At 43.4% G+C, this 17,440-nt stretch overlaps 1 protein-coding gene across 1 annotated transcript in view; it reads left to right on the top strand.

Moving 5' to 3' along the window:
* Positions 1 to 17,440, top strand: part of LOC144948113 (uncharacterized) — a 128,114-nt gene that overhangs the window by 77,348 nt on the left and 33,326 nt on the right. Inside the window, exons 22-28 of the mRNA XM_078877545.1 lie at positions 1,288 to 1,324; positions 1,629 to 1,695; positions 3,257 to 3,372; positions 8,540 to 8,650; positions 9,571 to 9,687; positions 11,951 to 12,068; positions 13,458 to 13,588. Coding sequence (XP_078733671.1) covers positions 1,288 to 1,324; positions 1,629 to 1,695; positions 3,257 to 3,372; positions 8,540 to 8,650; positions 9,571 to 9,687; positions 11,951 to 12,068; positions 13,458 to 13,588 — 697 coding nt within the window. The remainder of the gene's footprint in view (positions 1 to 1,287; positions 1,325 to 1,628; positions 1,696 to 3,256; positions 3,373 to 8,539; positions 8,651 to 9,570; positions 9,688 to 11,950; positions 12,069 to 13,457; positions 13,589 to 17,440) is intronic.

Genomic DNA, 17,440 nt, shown 5'->3' with positions numbered 1-17,440 from the left:
TCTGGGATTGAAAATATTTTCTACAACAAGAAGGGCCTGGGTTTGATTCCCAACTTTCCACGTGGAGTTTATATACGTTCCTCTGGGTTCTCCAGTTTCCTCCAATAGCTTCAACACCCCATACAAACTGGTCATGTCCAAAGCAATGATGAAAGGCAAGGCCATACAGACGGCTGTCTCTGGTGTAGGCCAATCAGTTTCAAAGACAATGCATGTTTGTTTGCCACAAGTACGTGTGGATAATGCAAACTTGATGCCTTGAAAAAGGTATCTATTTGGTGTTTGAACATCTCAACGCCTGTTTTAATACCAAAAAGGGTAAAACCTATTATTATTTTTCATCTTTTTTTATATTGCTAAAAAGGTCCTATAGATAATAACAACAACATTTTGGCTTTTGCTTTTCAAATACAATTTTAGAAAAATATATTATAATGTTCCTGTGATACATGCCATAGGTCATATTCTGGAAAATGCTCAAGAATTCCCTCTACCTTCATACCTGTATGTTCGTATGTTGAACTTCTTTCACACTGTACATAGCCAACCATGCAAATCAGAGGTGCAAGAAACACTGAAATGGCATTTATAGACAATGGAAAGGCATTTGACTCGGTGGAATTTAATGCAGACAACGGAGCTTTCACCAATCTAGGCTTAAATAAATATAAGCATTCATAAATAACAAAAAAAAAACATTCACAAAAATAGAACAGCTACATTTTAGAACTTACACACAGGCACACGCTTTCGCAAAACACACACTCGCTATATGTTTAGTCAATGTGTTATATACTTTAGTGTTTTTTTCTAAACTTGTAAGATAGTGACATTCAATTTCAGGTAATTAAAACAATCTACTGGATATCATATTTAGTAATATTAAATTGTAGTTATGAATGTTTTTTGGCGTATTATTTTGTAATATATTAAATTTGTATGATAGTAAATATTAAAAATTCCACATTACACTATAAACCATTGAAGATATTTTCACTGGAGGAGAGGATATTAAGTGGAGCAATACCTTCCCCAGTACTCCATTCACATGCCAGGTTGTTAAAGTTGACCGGCTATAGTCGTGGTGTTTATAAAGTGTCCAATATGTAATGTAGCTCCTGTTGAGTCATTTTAATCACTGCTTTATGTATGTGTCCAGTAAATTACCATTATGACTGCAGTAATAACGTTGCATATGTATTCTCATTAACTGGTGTACACTGCTGGTTACAAGTTCTGCTGTTGACAGATTAATGTGACCGCTGTGTTTGTGTTTCCTCTGTCAAGACAAAAGAAGAAGTGGACGTGGAAACCAAGAAGAAAGGTAATGGCTGCCGTGACGCTCACGCCACGCGGTGCCGGCTGCCTTGGTGGCTGTGCTCCCCTCCAGGGAGATCCCTGTTGTGATGAACGCTCGTGCCTCCTCGCTCTCAGCAAAGCACTCGACGCTGCTCCAGCACCACATTGCAGTGTATTTTGTGTTTGAGGTAAAATGCAGAGTAAATTCCCACTATAGCTGCTGTTAAGGTGGCACCAGGGTGACGTGCAGACCGAACGTAACGCATCGTAAAGTGGACGAACCCTCGTAGTGTAAACGCATGACTGGAGTTCGCGTCTTGCCCTGACAGGGCTGGAGTGGAAGGAGAAAACGGACCCCCTTAGGAACCTCATCAAGGAACTGATGGAGATCTGCCGGTGAGGAGCTGCTCTCTCTTGGGCTGTTTGCACCAACCCACTCCCAATCACGAGGTGTCTGGTGAAAAGCTCTTTAAGAGGCTGCAGGAATTTGGCTGCGTCACACACTGCCTGGGTCCCTCCTCTCCAAGTCTGGACATGGGACCTTCCTTATCTCCTCCACTGTAGACTGGATACTCTCCTAATCCCATCATTATTCGACATCTGTGCCCAACCACCTCTATACAAATTCTCGCCTTTCCCATGGTTTTCCCTGGCTGCATGCATGAGAGATGGTGTTGCATCAGTCTCTGATTACAAATAAGAGTACGATTCACTCACTGCGTCGGGGTAGTGTTTTGAGATGGGTGTGCTCTGCGTGTCACTGCTGGTCAAACTGCCCAACCTGTGTTTTTTTTTCTGCTTGAGTTTTATTGTTTATTACATGTGTAAGAGATGCTGAGGGGTGAACCCTATTAAGGGATACGTTCATACACACTCGGCTCGCTCGACTCTCAATCGTGAGCTATCATGGGGAGCCGACGCAGGGCACACAAAATCGGTTTGTTAGTGGAGAACATTCAAATAAGATTGGTCGTCAGGGAAAACTAAACGGAAATGAGGGGTCGGTTGGGAATCCGTTAGGATAAATGAATGGGATTGGTGGAGAGTCATGGAAAGTTCCAGGAAATATGGGGAAGGAAATAAAATGAGGTGTAGCAGGGCGATCGAGGCACATAACAGAGTAATTCCCTGATGTATGATGCACTGTGCGGAAAATGTATTCAGGACAAAGTTCAAGACTCATCCAGCTGGAACTCCTTTTCACAAGTGTAGTGACATAGAATCGGTCACTAAGCAGCATAGCGCTGGCTGCTGGCAGGGAAGGGGATCTGCAGCTACAGCAGCCCTGACTGACATCAGGTCACGTGATAGACCAGAGAGGGATCTAGGGGAAAAGTTACAGAAGGGGCTCATCGAGAACCTGCTAGTAGGTTCCAGAAGGGGGGTGTGGCCGGGGCAGAGCCAGGCCACGTTGACAGTATAAGAGGGACCCTGGGAGGGGACCTCGGGACTATTGTTTGGAGTGGGATCCCCGTCGTGCTGCTGGAGTCTTCACCGTAGTCTCCGTCTTCATCATCTCGGCGTCGCCAGTCAGGCAGCCTACCAGCTGTCCTGACTGGGAACCGTCATTGCTAAAGTGTGAACTGTTAAGGCTGTTAATAAACAGAGTGCCTCCTACTCTTCGTGTCTGAGTCAGTCACTACACAAGTATAGACGTATGTGCTTGTACAGTGTATTGAGATGCTCTTAATATCTCGATGCTATATGAAATACAGTTATTAATATCCCGCCTACTTATATCCTGAAGAAGCATAGGCTGATGGACATAACCAAATTGTACTTTCCATTACTTCATGTCTGCTCGTTGTTGATTTGTTACCCATTAGCCCCATCAGATTACACAGTGAGTTTTATTCACTTGAAATGACTCATTAGTGCCACATGTAGAGAACTTGATGGTAATGCTGTCTGTGGAGCTCAGCTGTTGTGTGACGTGCCGCCTGTGTGTGCTTGGCAGGTATGACGCCTCCTCATTGCCCCGCCTGCAGAGCCTGCTGGACATGCTGTCTCAAGACCGCCCTGAGAAAGAGAAGGAGATGCTGTTCAAAGTATTTAAGGAGGAGGGCGGATCAGGTATGTTGATTGTTTTAATTTGTTTTCCTGGAAAGTGATTCAAGTTGTATCTTAAAATAATCTATATACGGGACAAAAACTCAATACCATTGTAATGTAGCACTCAGAGATGCTGTCTTGCTTAAGTTATATTGATTTATTTTATGTTACAGTCCACCCAACTCGATGACATGTTATCAGGTGGACGCAGGTTGACTATATACAACTGGGTGACTATGTAGCTGCTACACGACGTTCACTATATAGCTGACTGACTATATAGGAGCCGTCGCTGTAGTAGCCTCGGCGAAGATATATAACTTCTTTCTCAGCATTCCAAGACGATGAGGGCGATCCACCATGATGACAGCGACGGCGGTCCGGACCCCGAATCCCCACAGCAGCCCCGAACCCCGCTCCGCGCTGCCTTTTATTTCCCCTCGGCTCTGCCACCCCCATTTCCCGAACTCTCTCCTTTGCCTCAAAATAACACCCCGGGGGTTCCATCTCTACCCCCGTGTTGACTCCTCACCCAGTTACCTCACTTGTCCCTGCCTGTCCTCATCGCTGCAATCATTTACAGCCACTAGGCCCGGTACTGTCCTTACACCATCATCAATAAGACTGCCTTAAGAGGAAATATAATGAGTGATGTTTCAGGTAATGACCTTCCATACCATGTTTAATGTGCTATAAAAATGGATAATTACCTGACATGTCACCTGTTATAGGCTTTGAAGGCAGTGCTATTGACAAATGTGTTGAGTTGTTATTTGTGGTAATGCACCGCCGCCAATGCAGTATGACCAAATATTTGGTTTTATTCAGGACATTTATATGTCACGATGGTGTACAACTGGGGAAAGGATGGGAACAGGCAGATCGAGGATAAACAAAAGTGAACAAATGTTCTGATAATTTATATGAATACGAAATCTGTCCTTGTTCCCCTAATGGTGCTCGCAGCCACCACAGTGGCCAACAGCGACTCTGGATGGGTCGGAGGGACTGATCACCCCTCCACCTTCAATGAACTTACTAAAAAACAAACTCTTCTCCTTCCACTGTATCTCACCTACTTCCCTCCCCTATCTCCTTGTTTCTATCCACATTCGACCTCATTCCCCTTTTTATCATCTCTCCATTCCCCTTCTCAATCTCACTTGCCTCTGCCTAAGCCTCCTCCCACTGCTTGTCACTTTCCTTTGCTCTTCTTTTTATGATTTACTCTCTCTTTCCTCTCTGTTTCACGTCCATTTACTCTATCACTGCCTTTCATCTCAATCTCTTCCTCCATCCTCTATTTCCCTCCCTCATCTCTGTCCTTTATCTCCCTCCTCCGCCTCCCTCCTACTGATATTTAGATTCAAATTAATGACGTGCAGTTCATCTAGATGACGATATTAGTTGTTTTAGATAACACAAAAATACGTAACAGGTGGATATGAGAAGGCTACCGTCTCAGAGAAAACGCTGGAGAACAGAGTGGAACAATGCAGACGTCCAGAATAAACACCTCACTCGAGACCCAAATGTTGCACCTTCGCGATCTAACCCTAAACACCTCTATAATGGATAACCAACATGCTGGCGTGTAGCATAGTATCAATAAGGCTCAATTATTGCAACTCACTACTCTACGGGACGTCTGGCAAAAACATTACCAAGCTGCAGTGTGCGCAACATTCTTTGGCATGTGTCATGACAGGTAATGCAAGATACATTATAAGGCCGCACTCATTATACACAATGTGCTCGACACAAATGAAGCACAATACCTTGCTGATCTCATCTAGGAGCATAAACCATCGAGTGATCTCCAGTCATCCTCACAGCGGCTTTTAGCTAACCATCGAAAAAAGACGGTCACTGCATTTCGTGCTTTCAGATGCGCTTCTGTGGCCGTCTGGAATGCTCTTCCTTCTGATATTAGGAAGCCACTGGGGCTATGCACTTTTAAATCTAGATTGAAAACGAATTTCTTTAGAACAGTTTTTTGTGTTTAGTTTGTTATTCTCCAGCACCTCCAATTAGCACGGTTGGCTACGTACGGTGCGAACGAAGTTCAACATACATACAACTCCAAGCCATTACCATCTTTTACAGGCCCTGAAATGTGATAATCCATTTAGCTCCTGCACATAAGCTAATATCATCACTCCATCGCCATAATGGACATCCTCTAGGCGTGTTCCCACCCTTGCTGCCACCTCATTTATATTCTAAACCATCGGGAAACAACACTTCTCATTGTCATGTCTCTCCATGTACTGTAATCTCAAGCATGCACCTTTCCATGCTTTGTGAACTTTTGAGTTATTATTCATGAATTTCCATGTTTCTGATCCATATTTAATAACAGGAATATGCACTGTTTAAAAGTATTCCTTTTTAACTTATTGGTTCTTTCGGTAAAGTCACGTAGAAGGTAAATAATAAAATTATAAAAATAAAACATAATAAAATAATTCTCACGACGTTTCGGCCACAACGCAAGCAGCTGTCCTCAGGTGAAGAACAGGTCTGTTTAATTTTTATATGCTAATTTTTATATGCTAATTATTTTGTCAAGGCGCTCTTTCCCCCGCTTCCAACCCAGCTTATATATGCTCCAAGCTCGTGTGCAGTTTCATTCAGACGCTGTCTCCCCAACAGACCTGGTTTTCACCTGAGGACAGCTGCTTGCGTTGTGGCCGAAACGTCGTGAGAATTATTTGATTATGTTTTACCTTTATTATTTTATTATTTCCCGTCTACATGACTTTACCGAAAGAACCAAGAAGATGAATCCCTGCAGTCACGAAAGCTTTAAATCGAAATTATTCCTTTTTAAGCCCATTGATACATTGATTTTCAATATAACGTTCAGTTTTGCAACAACACTTTAACTTACTCTCATTCACGCTTGTTTCATCATTACAGCATCTTGTCCCAGTCTGCCCTCAATAACCCCTCCATACCTACGTTAGAGTGTTTCCACATGTTCCCTTCTACAGATATATTAATTTGTTTGCGAACATATTTTAAGCGATTTATTCACGATTACGACCATTAACCATGATGCTATTTGTTTATGATTACTATATGGCAGTGCCGTTCAACCTTTTCCATTCAACAGCACACTTTTAAGCTTGCTCCATCGTAGTAGCACGCAGAATAAAATAAATCTGTTCTAATGATTACCACAAAGTACCACAACTCAGGAGAAACTAAGGCTCCTCCCCCACGTGCCCCCTCTCGTGGGTCGGGCTCCCCGTGCCTCCTCCCCACCCCAGTGCTGGCTGCAGCCAATCAGCACACGGATGACAGCGCATTGTTGGGGTGGAGGGGGGCCTCTTTAATATAATTCCCACAATTCCCCGGCTTACCTGACTGCTGCGGCACATTGGTTGAGAAGCATTGCTGTGCCGAACAACCCCCACATTGGTGCTTTATTTTATTGTCAGGATCACTGGTTGGCGTGTGGGCGCTGCTGGGATTTACACCACGGGATGGGCCTTGCGGGCGTTGTTAGTCACCATGGAGTTGCACCCTCTCGTTCTCTGGAATGAAAAATATCGAGAAGCACTGCAATCAGGGAAAGTTTGTCGTAGCTGCATATCGCCTGCCAAAACGTCAAGAGAAAACATAGACACTGACTCATAAAAATAGAACAAAAATGAAATGTACACAATGCAGTATGGTAGAGAGTTCAATTTGTGTGAGAGCTGAAGGTTTATTTTATGCAGGAATTCCTCTACATTCGGAGGCATGGGGTTGTCCGTCGATCACAGGATTGTAAAATGATTTGAATTCCTGTTTATGCCTAGAGCATTTATCAGGGTGTTTCGTGTTGGTCCTTCACTGTACATGTGAACACGCCTTTTTTTTTTTTACAAATCTCTTTAACGCCTTTCCTGAGTTAATGGTGGGGTCATTAAAATTGAGTCGATTTAAGAAGAAGAGTTGCACTTTTTTGGTTGAGTAATGGATCCAGGTTTACTCTCACTGGCTTATTGCTAGTGTAATAATTCCAACGACAAGAATATAAGAAGAGCCACTTTTATTAATACACAATAAAGAACCCAACTATGATTACACAATAAGGTACCATAGGCTTCGTGACTGTCTTCCAGCTTGTATCTTCCTCCGAACCTCGACACTCCTCGCGCTCTCCTTATATATCCCTCAGCCCCTTTTTCTCGAACCTTGTTGTCCTTGTTTTTACCTCTAGTCAATCCCTGTCCTTTCCCTTTAACGGGTCCTTTTTGTTTTCCCGTTCAACCCCCTTATTCTCCAATCTCTTTAAAATCTGCCTCCCAAACAATCACCGTAGAGGCCTCTTTTCTCCAACCCGAGACCATTGTTTCTTTTGAAATAGCCCGTTTAGGCTGCATATAGCTTGGGGTAATTTTTCGGTCATTACAATAGCAAGGATTGATACATCTGGTAGGACCCATATGATTGTTAAAAACATGGTTGTTTGGAACGTGAGCAGATGAATGTGGTTGAACAAAGGCGTCCACACTATTGTGCTATGCAACAACAAATGCAATTTCATCATACTTTATTTTCCAATTGGTAATCATATAATAGTTAATCATCCTATTAGGTTTAAATGATCAAAGACGATCACATGATTAGTTGTATTACAATTTGTAATTAAATCATGAAAGGGAGCTCAAGACATAAAATATGTTCATAAGCTTGACTTTTACTGTAATCCAAAGATGGTATCCTGCATCAAGACACATTTTTTTTCACAATAAAAAATGACTACATTAATCATTGGCATTTTCCACCTCAGAACTAAGCAAACAGTAACAACTTGCACACGAACCATCTCTGGTCCTACAATGTCACAATCCATCTAAATCCTGCACTTGAGCTGATTTCTTTGGCCCATCTCTGTGGTGGTAACCTTCCCAGGCACGAACTCTGCCTTGGCTGCCAATTTGTTACGAGTCTGGCCTGTCACCCTTCATCTTACTTTGATGTTGGTCACACAGATGTATACATGAGCATACAAGTGTGTTTTTCTTTAACCCTATCACCTCCACAAAAACAAGCCTCATTTACACAATTGTATCATCAATTGAGAGCTGTGATGTTACTCCAAAACAACAACAATCAATCTCTATGTATTATTTAAATAACGTTACTTCTTGTACAATGTTATTTTCTCACTTGTGTCTTCTGCCTTTTATAGCACTTTTGAGGAAGATGTTTGAGTGTCGAACATGGGATGAGTCAAGATCACAGGTGCTAAATTTGAGGAATAAGATTGTTTTGCTTCTATCAGAACGTGGACTTGCCGGAGGTAAGATTTTTTCTAAATATAACGTATTTGTTAATTTGACTGCAGAATTGCCACAAGACTCCAACAAAAAAAAACCTGCATGCATCTACCCAGAGTGCTTGAACGTTCTGCATGTTTGCAGTGTGTGCACAACACGTTATATGTTTAAATGCAGATTTGATTGACAATTTTTATGTTTTTCTTCATGGAGCTGCCAACTACTCTGCTATTTAACATTATTATTTGATATAGCACTACAATTTCGTTAAGTCTTTATTTTAATTCGAGTACTATTTCTCAATTATAAAAATATTTGTTAATTTCTTTCATGAAAAATATAAACAAAGGCTGCAGTTTATTCCCATTAAATTAAATATCACTGCATTATCAGTGTAGGACTAACGTGTACACTTTACACCTTGCAGGCTGATTTTGGTAGTACATTCACAAAATTCACAAAATTACTTCACTTATTACGATAAAGCTATATTGCACATTTCTGACAGCAGCTCTGCAAGTTGGCTCTGTCCTCTGAGCTGCAGGACTCCTCATTACACAGAAAAAAAGGGCAGAGCTACATGTGGGTCAGATGATGTATCATTCACCTCGTTTTGTGCAGCCGCGCGAGCAAGGAGCAAGTAGCCCTGCCCTTTTGTTTCTGATTACCGATTGATTCCCTCATTATTCAGTTAGCAGAGTATAATCAAGTATGATATAATAATCTATGTTTGTTTTTGGATGAGGACATTGCAATTACATGCCAAAACTGTTATTAGCCTTCCACCACCCGAAAAGATTGTCACATTCACGAAGATGTTATCATTTGGATGTGTGTACAGTAGCTATATTCCAATGTATTTTGTAACGTAGCCAATAGTTACAAATTACATTTTATAATGTTTTTATTTGCATTACCGAATGTATTTTCTTTGTTTTTATAGCTGGAAAGGAGTTTGACAAGACTGGAGACATTGCAGGAGATCCTAAAGAAGAAATCAAACTGTGGCCCGAGCAGAGTGGCAAGGTGTACATCCCCTACAACGTCTCCATCGCCTTCAGTGAGCGCAGCGCGCACCGTCCGGCTGGGGAGACGCATCCTGGAGCTCCGAGTTTTCTGTTTTGGGACGCTACCTGGGGCCAGGGGATTAATCTTCACTTACGCATACTGAGATTTCTTACACGATCTACATGGAAACTGCTGCAGAGGGCAACAACATACAGACGAGAGGAGTCCAGGAAGAAGATACACCCTTATTAAGGCTTTTCACCACAACATCCGAATATATATTATGTGAACATGTGTTAGCAAATTAAACTCGTAAACATAGATGGAGAAAGATGTATCCATGTTAGATATGCTGATAGTGTTGTCATAACCAGTGAAGAGGAATTAAAGGGATTATTTTATGTTAAGACTTGAAGTCACATACAGCAAATTTCATAAACAAATTAAAATTGTTTCAGGAACACAATTTTAAAACACAGCAGAAGAGCACTTATGAAAGTAAATGAGTATTTAAGTATTTAAATGAAGATGAGATTAATATGAGGATGGAGTGCAGTGTATAATGATCTGCCTGACAGAAAATGGAACAAAAGCTGAAAAGTGCACAGAGAAGCATTCATGTGGGGAATTGCAACGAGAGATAAAAATAGGAACACAGATCATGGAAAAATGCAGCTTATAGACATCATTTGACTATGAAAAAAGTAAGTGGGATTGGGCAGGACACATCATGAGAAGGGGTGATGGCTGATGTCCCGGGCTGGTGATGGAATGGCAGTCAAAGTAGAGGACCCCGCCACTGCAGAGATGGAGCGATGAGATCAGTTCGTGCACAAATATTGTGGATTGTTTAGCAAATTATTTGCACATGACCTTTGTTTTTCTCATATTTATCCTGAGCCCAACATTGTAACATTCCTGCATTTAGTTCATATTGGACCTTTTAATTAATGTCTCATCAGCAATTCTAAGATGGTGATGTTTTATTAATTAATATTTATGCATTTTCTTCTCCATTTCAATTTTCAGAAAATATCTTGCAATGCCACTGTGAATAACTGTGGGCAATGTGTCAGCTTCCTAACTCCCCATGTACTGTGTATGTTGCCATTTTCTTCATGTAACCTTAGTGTGGCTATTATTGGAACCGGTTTAAATATTTTTATCTAGGCTTCAGTTTGTGAGAGCTTGGATCACTGCATCAATTACTACGGAGTTGAATGCTTTTTGATAGTCTACTCAGGCGAGGCACAGTGGTAATTTCAATTGATTGGTCTTTTCCAGATGTGGTAGAGAAACCGTTCCCTATGATCTTTGTGAAACATTTATAGATGTGCAATAAGAGGCATGTGGGTCTGTCATTTTCAATTCGGTGTTAATGATTCATCATTCTATAATGGTGTTATTTTATTCCTGTGCAAATCTTTTGTGAACACGTCCGCTATTTTGTGTTGAAGCAGTGAAGTCCCGCTTATTTGATGATGTCCACAGTTAGACCATCTGGTCCAGCAGCATTCTCCTTTGCCCTATTGTGAAGGGCAGAGTTAAATTCTTCCAGTGTAACATCTGGAACTTCTTTATCTGAGATGGTCTGATTCCTGATCGAAATACATTTTTACTGAAAACATTCCTACACTTATGTTTAAGATTCAGTCTCTATCATGAGTTGTGGTTGCATCATCTCCCATTTGTGAATTTCCCACAACCTCCTTTTGTCTGCTTTTGTGCTCCCATTGCTTGGATGATTTGTTCACTCATGTTTGTGTTGGGTTCTCTGATTTATTTTCTCATTATTTCGGTAATTATTCTACAAACTTCCGTGTTCAATCTTCAGTCTCGCATCTGTCTATTTTATGCTCCTCTTACTCAATGCGTCTTGACTGGTTTCAGTATTCTGTTTCCTTTCTCATTTTTGGAGATTCGAATGCTTAGAGCAGGGGTGGGGAACCTTTTTCTTTGCCAAGGGCCATTTGGATATTTATAACATAATTCGCGGGCCATACAAAATTATCAACTTCAAAATTAGCCTGTTATATTTGGTCAAATATTTAATTAACTCACCCCTAATGTGATGGCTGGAACAGACCAAATTATTTTCTGGGCCTTATACGGCCCGCGGGCCGGACGTTTCTCACCCCTGGCGGAGAGGATCAAATATATTAAATGGATTTCACCACGATAAACAATGACGATGACTCAGCAGAGTGGTGAATAGTGCGTTCGTGTATTGCCAATGGGTTTGTGTGTCTAGATTTCTTGAAAAGGTAATGTAACTCACGCTCGCCGTCACTGTGTGCAAAACATTCACTTTTCAGATGCCAGTGACAGAGAAGCCATTGAGCAGGCCAGTGACGAGCTGACGGAGAAAACTTGCATCAGACTGATTCCCAAAGACCTCCAGGAGGGCTACTTTTTCTTTAGAGCGTTGTGCAGGTGCGTCTCTGCCTCCCGGGTGTTACGCGAGTCTTGTTCCACGTGGCCCTGGCAAAGGCAGCTCACACGGGGCTCTCACAGCACCCAGAGCCTTGGTCTCACTTCCACAATTCCTCTATAGCAGCCAGGGCCTCCCCATGCTGCTGCGTTCCCATTGCTCCCACGACTGTAGACGCAAGCCCTTGTCGTCATAAGCATGTGTCATTGCTTGGAGCACAGCATGCTGGATAGCAGCCCAGATAACACCACAGACAGCATCACAAACAGCACCACAGATTGCACCACAGAGAGCACTGTAGCACCACAGACAGCATGAGAAGGTTTCCACGCCCTCGCCATCCCCACTATACTGAACTCTCCACCGAAATCACTCATCGCAGCAAGGAGGGGGCACACGAGCCTTCTCATGTGACACACGAGCCTTCTCTTGTGACACGCGAGATGTTTCGCGACAGCAAGGAGACCAGAGTCGTCAGTCTGAAATGTCTCCACCATCACGGAAATCCAAGCGGACAGCAATGAGGCGGTGTTGGGGGAATGGGCCGGACAGTCGAGTGTGCAGCTCACTGCCCAATCCTGCATCCTGCATTCCGTGCATCGGCCACAGATAGCCAAGTGAATGGGCATTCTTAAATCTCAGGCGAAGGAGACCCAGAGAGAAGGGAATCCTTTCTGAGGGGGTGGAGCGCCAGTCAAGAAAAGTGAGTGGACTTGGGCAGGTCGCGTTGTAGAAGGGATGTCGGCTGATGGTCAAGAATAACAACGAGCGGCAGCCAAGGGAGGGAACACAGGAGAGGGACCCCGCCACAGAGATGGAGCGGTGAATTCACTGCGTGTGCAGGTGCTCCGTGCATTATTGACATCACAGGTGAGGGAGAGATGGCAGCAACTTGGAGAGGCCTTCATCCAGCAGTTGATTGATCATGGATGATGACAATGAATGTTAACTTTTGAGCAATGCCATGAAGTCACATGTAATAAAGTTTTCAGGATGCGTGTGCAGGAAATGTGACATCGCATTGGCCGTGAAGGCTTTCCTATGGCTGGATTATATCCTTTAGTTTTAAACAACCCTTGAATCAGTTTTCCTAGATTTTCTAGGGTAAATGCCTAACAGCAACACGACTTTCTAATAAAATGTAAATTACTTTTTCATTTATCTCTGCAAGGTTGATTGTGACCCCTTGCTATAGAGAGAAAGTATTCATCGGAAAATGTTTTAAAAATACCCACATCTGAAACACACTAAAATAACTGTCCCCACATAGAGTGATCCCTGTCACCGGTGCAAGAGTGCGGTGCACTAGACACGTGGCCTCTGTGAAATGTGCCCGGTGCTGTGAGGTGCCAGTGAGTGACGTCGCTGTGAAACACACGGTTTCCCATCAGGGACTCCTCACTGCCGGGCGCCAGTGCAGAAGCAGGAGCTCGGTCCATCGCCCTGGAGCCCAACAAGGTGGACAAGGGTGTGGTGCTTCGTGAGCTCAAGCGCGAGTTCGGGTTCCATCGCGACCAGCAGAGTGAGTCACTTTACAAGCACGATACAACCTAGTTAAAACTAACAGTGCTAAACTCCATGGAAAGTTTATTTACATGGTGGTGTGATTTCATATGAAGTTTAAAACGTTTTAACATCTGCACATGAAGTTGAATCACTGTTGGCAACGTGAACGGCGGAGGCTACGGTGCCCAGGGGAAGTGCTGTCAATGACTGGTGGTTACCTCTGAACTCGAAGCTGACACCAATGGATGGATCATGCCTGTGCACCTGTATGCCAATGGCCCGTGCATCATGCCAGGCATTACCATCAGTAATGGTGGTAAAGCAGAACCCCAGTTATCCACGTTGATATGGCGGGACCATACTGCAGATCTTGTAATCCGCGGTGGACCACGGAGGGTTAGCTTTATAATCAATTTAAAAACATTCACACCGACGTGGTGTGCCACGGATCTATACTTGGGTATGCGGCTGGAATCATGAAAATATGAATACACATGAAAAATCTTATCTAAATCTAAAATAGCGTAGTTTTTTACAGATATAAATATTGTTTTTCGAGAACTACTCAATACCAACGCTTTACTTCCACTGTGATGATCGAAATGTAAATACGAGACTTGGGCGACGCTGCTGTGGTGACGGTGACGATGAACGTTTATGTCTCAGCGTTTTTTCAAGCCCAAGCGCTGCTCGCACGCGGAGCGATACCGCGTCGCTCGCACGCCCATCGGCCGTCCCCTCTCGCTCGGTTCTCATGAGCCTCTCACTGCTTGGGCCGTGTGAAAGTCAGAGCTTCACTACCTCCGCCCTCACCGTGTTTGTGTTCGTGGGTTTACTCTCAGCTCTGTTAATGCCTCACACTGGGCATTGCATATCACTGGCCAGTGCAATGACATGCATTGTTCAGTTGTGGTAACTTATCGCTCTTAATTTATTCAGCATCTTCTGAGCTATTTTGAGTTGCTGCATTTGCATCCATGACCAGATCTCCCTGATGCTCTCAATGGGGCTCTCGTTTGGTTATTTGAATAATCTGCTTGCGTTGACAGCTGAGAGGTTTAACATGCATCCCCCATTCATCTCAATGGCGATTCCAGCTTCCCCATGAAAATGACCAGTAGGTAGTGGGACAAAGCCCCTAAAAGGCTTCAGTAGAGCAGTTAGGTGTCTGTCTCTCTGAGCCACGAGACCCTCACTCAGCGTCGTCACTCCAAACCAGGGGTCCTCAAACTACGGCCCGCGGGGCACATGCGGCCCGCCGAGGACATTTATCCGGCCCGCCAGGTGTTTTTGCCGCCGCTGCCTGTCTGTTACTTTTTTTCTACATGAGAAGGACGGTCATTGGTGGAAGAGGGAGAGGGGGCGGAGTTCCCCCCAATCAGACTGCATTGATGGGCAGTGCAGTCTGTATGTCTCCGTGTGGGCAAAGTTATTGCTGGTATATTGTTTTTGTAGCGCTGTATATATATTGGTATTTTACTAATAGCAATTTTGACTCCCTAGGAAACAATGATGTCAAGAAAGAGAAAAATTGACTCGGAGTGTAGGATATTCAAAGAACAGTGGACTTATGATTACTTTTTCATGCAGTACAAGGAAAGAGCTGTGTGTCTGATATGCCAGAATATAGTGTCTGTGTTCAAAGAATACAATTTACGTCGACACTATGAAACTCAACATAAAGATAAATATGATTGTTTGGTCGGAGAAGTGAGAAAAGATAAAATATTAAAACTGAAAAATACATTAACAACTCAGCAAAATACTTTTGTGAAGCAGAAGCAGCTAAATATTTCATCACTGCGAGCAAGTTTTCAAGTTTCCAAACTAATAGCGTGCACTGGCAGACCATTCGTGGAGGGAAAATTTGTTAAAGAATGCCTTCTTTCTGTTGCCAAAGAGATGTGTCCAGAGAAGGCCGATTTATTTAGTACAGTGAGTCTTTCAGGACCTACAATTACACGGAGGATTGAAGAAATGGGAGACAATTTGCATCAGCATTTGCAAAACTCTACAAAAAAACTTTCCTATTTTTCCTTGGCACTCGACGAAAGCAATGATGTTCGTGATTCTGCACAACTTCTAATTTTTATTCGTGGGACGAATGACTATTTCGAAGTCACAGAAGAGCTTGCTGCACTGCAAAGCATCAAAGGAACAACTACAGGAGAGGATATCTTTCCATTTAAAGCTTTCGTGACTGCAGGGATTCATCTTCTTGGTTCTTTCGGTAAAGTCACATAGAAGGGAAGTAATAAAATAATAAAGGTAAAACATAATAAAATAATTCTCACGACGTTTCGGCCACAACGCAAGCAGCTGTCCTCAGGTGAAAACCAGGTCTGTTGGGGAGACAGCGTCTGAATGAAACTGCACACGAGCTTGGAGCATATATAAGCTGGGTTGGAAGCGGGGGAAAGAGCGCCTTGACAAAATAATTAGCATATCAAGAGGAATTTAGCATATTTATGGGAAATGCAGGAATGTGATTAGTACTACATATGCCCGTGCTGCATATGTAGTACTAATAACATTCCTGCATTTCCCATAAATATGCTAAATTCCTCTTGATATGCAAATTCTTTTGTCAAGGTGCTCTTTCCCCCATTTCCAACCCAGCTTATATATGCTCCAAGCTCGTGTGCTGTTTCATTCAGACGCTGTCTCCCCGACAGACCTGGTTTTCACCTGAGGACGGCTGCTTGCGTTGTGGCCGAAACGTCGTGAAAATTATTTTATTATGTTTTATTTTTATTATTTTATTACTTCCCTTCTACGTGACTTTACCGGAAGAACCAAGAAGAGAGGATATTTATGAAAAGGTTTGCCAAACTGTGAATGGTTTGGAGCTGAACTGGGCTAAACTAGCCAGTGTGACAACTGATGGTGCTCAGAGCATGGTGGGGTCTAAGAAAGGAGTAATTGCTCGCATTAACCAAGAGATGGACAAACATAACCATTCTCATCCAATAGCCATACACTGCCTCATCCACCAACAAGCGCTGTGTAGTAAATCACTGAAGTGGGACTCTGTTATGAAATTTGAGGTATCTTGTGTTAACTTCATTAGAGCTCATGCACTAAACCACAGACAATTTCAGGAATTTCTGTCTGAGCTAAATGTTGACTATGAAGATGTTCTGTATCACACAGAAGTCCGTTGGCTGAGTCGAGGGAGAGTTTTGAAACGTTTCTATGACTTACTTCCACAGATTACAGCTTTTCTGCTTTAAAAAAACAAAGAAGTTCCAGAGCTCAATGATGCAGAATCGAAATGGCACCTTGCCTTTCTGACAGATGTGTAATGCGGGCGAAAGCGACCTTCCGGATGTGACGTCACGAGGAGGCGGAGCCAGGTGACGTGGGTGAAAGGTTGGGGTCCTTAAGCGGGTAAACCGGAAAGAGAAGGCAGTCGGGGTGTGAATGGAAAGGTGTGGGGCCACGCGGGCGTACGAGCCGAGGGGGCACCGTCGAAGCGGGAGCCAACCCCGGGAACAGTAGGGAGCTACTGGGAGGTGTAAAGCTGCAGATAGAGATAGGCAGTAAGGCTGTGTGTGAGGGGCAGTGGGGTGGCTGCCAAGAGTCGCAGGAGCGACGAGAAGGCGAGACAGCACGAGGCTGTCAGAGCTGCAGCAGGAACAGCCAAGGGAGCTGTGTGAGAGTACAGTAGCGGAGCTGCTGTGGGGCTGCAAGAGCGACAAGAACAGCAGCGGGGCTGCTGATGGTGACTGGAGTGACATCGGAACCAGCACTGAGAGAATAAGAGAGACAGCCGTGTGGGAACGCAGTACGGACCGAATAAAGGACACTGAGCCAGAGATCGTGGTCAAGTCTTTTATTACACTGGGGTCAGAAGTGAAACGGCATG

The sequence above is a fragment of the Lampetra fluviatilis genome, chromosome 3 (assembly GCF_964198595.1).
Source record: "Lampetra fluviatilis chromosome 3, kcLamFluv1.1, whole genome shotgun sequence".
In the NCBI taxonomy this organism is placed as follows: Eukaryota; Metazoa; Chordata; class Hyperoartia; order Petromyzontiformes; family Petromyzontidae; genus Lampetra; species Lampetra fluviatilis.
Note: the sequence above shows the minus strand (reverse complement) of the source record. Positions and strands in the feature narration are given on the sequence as shown.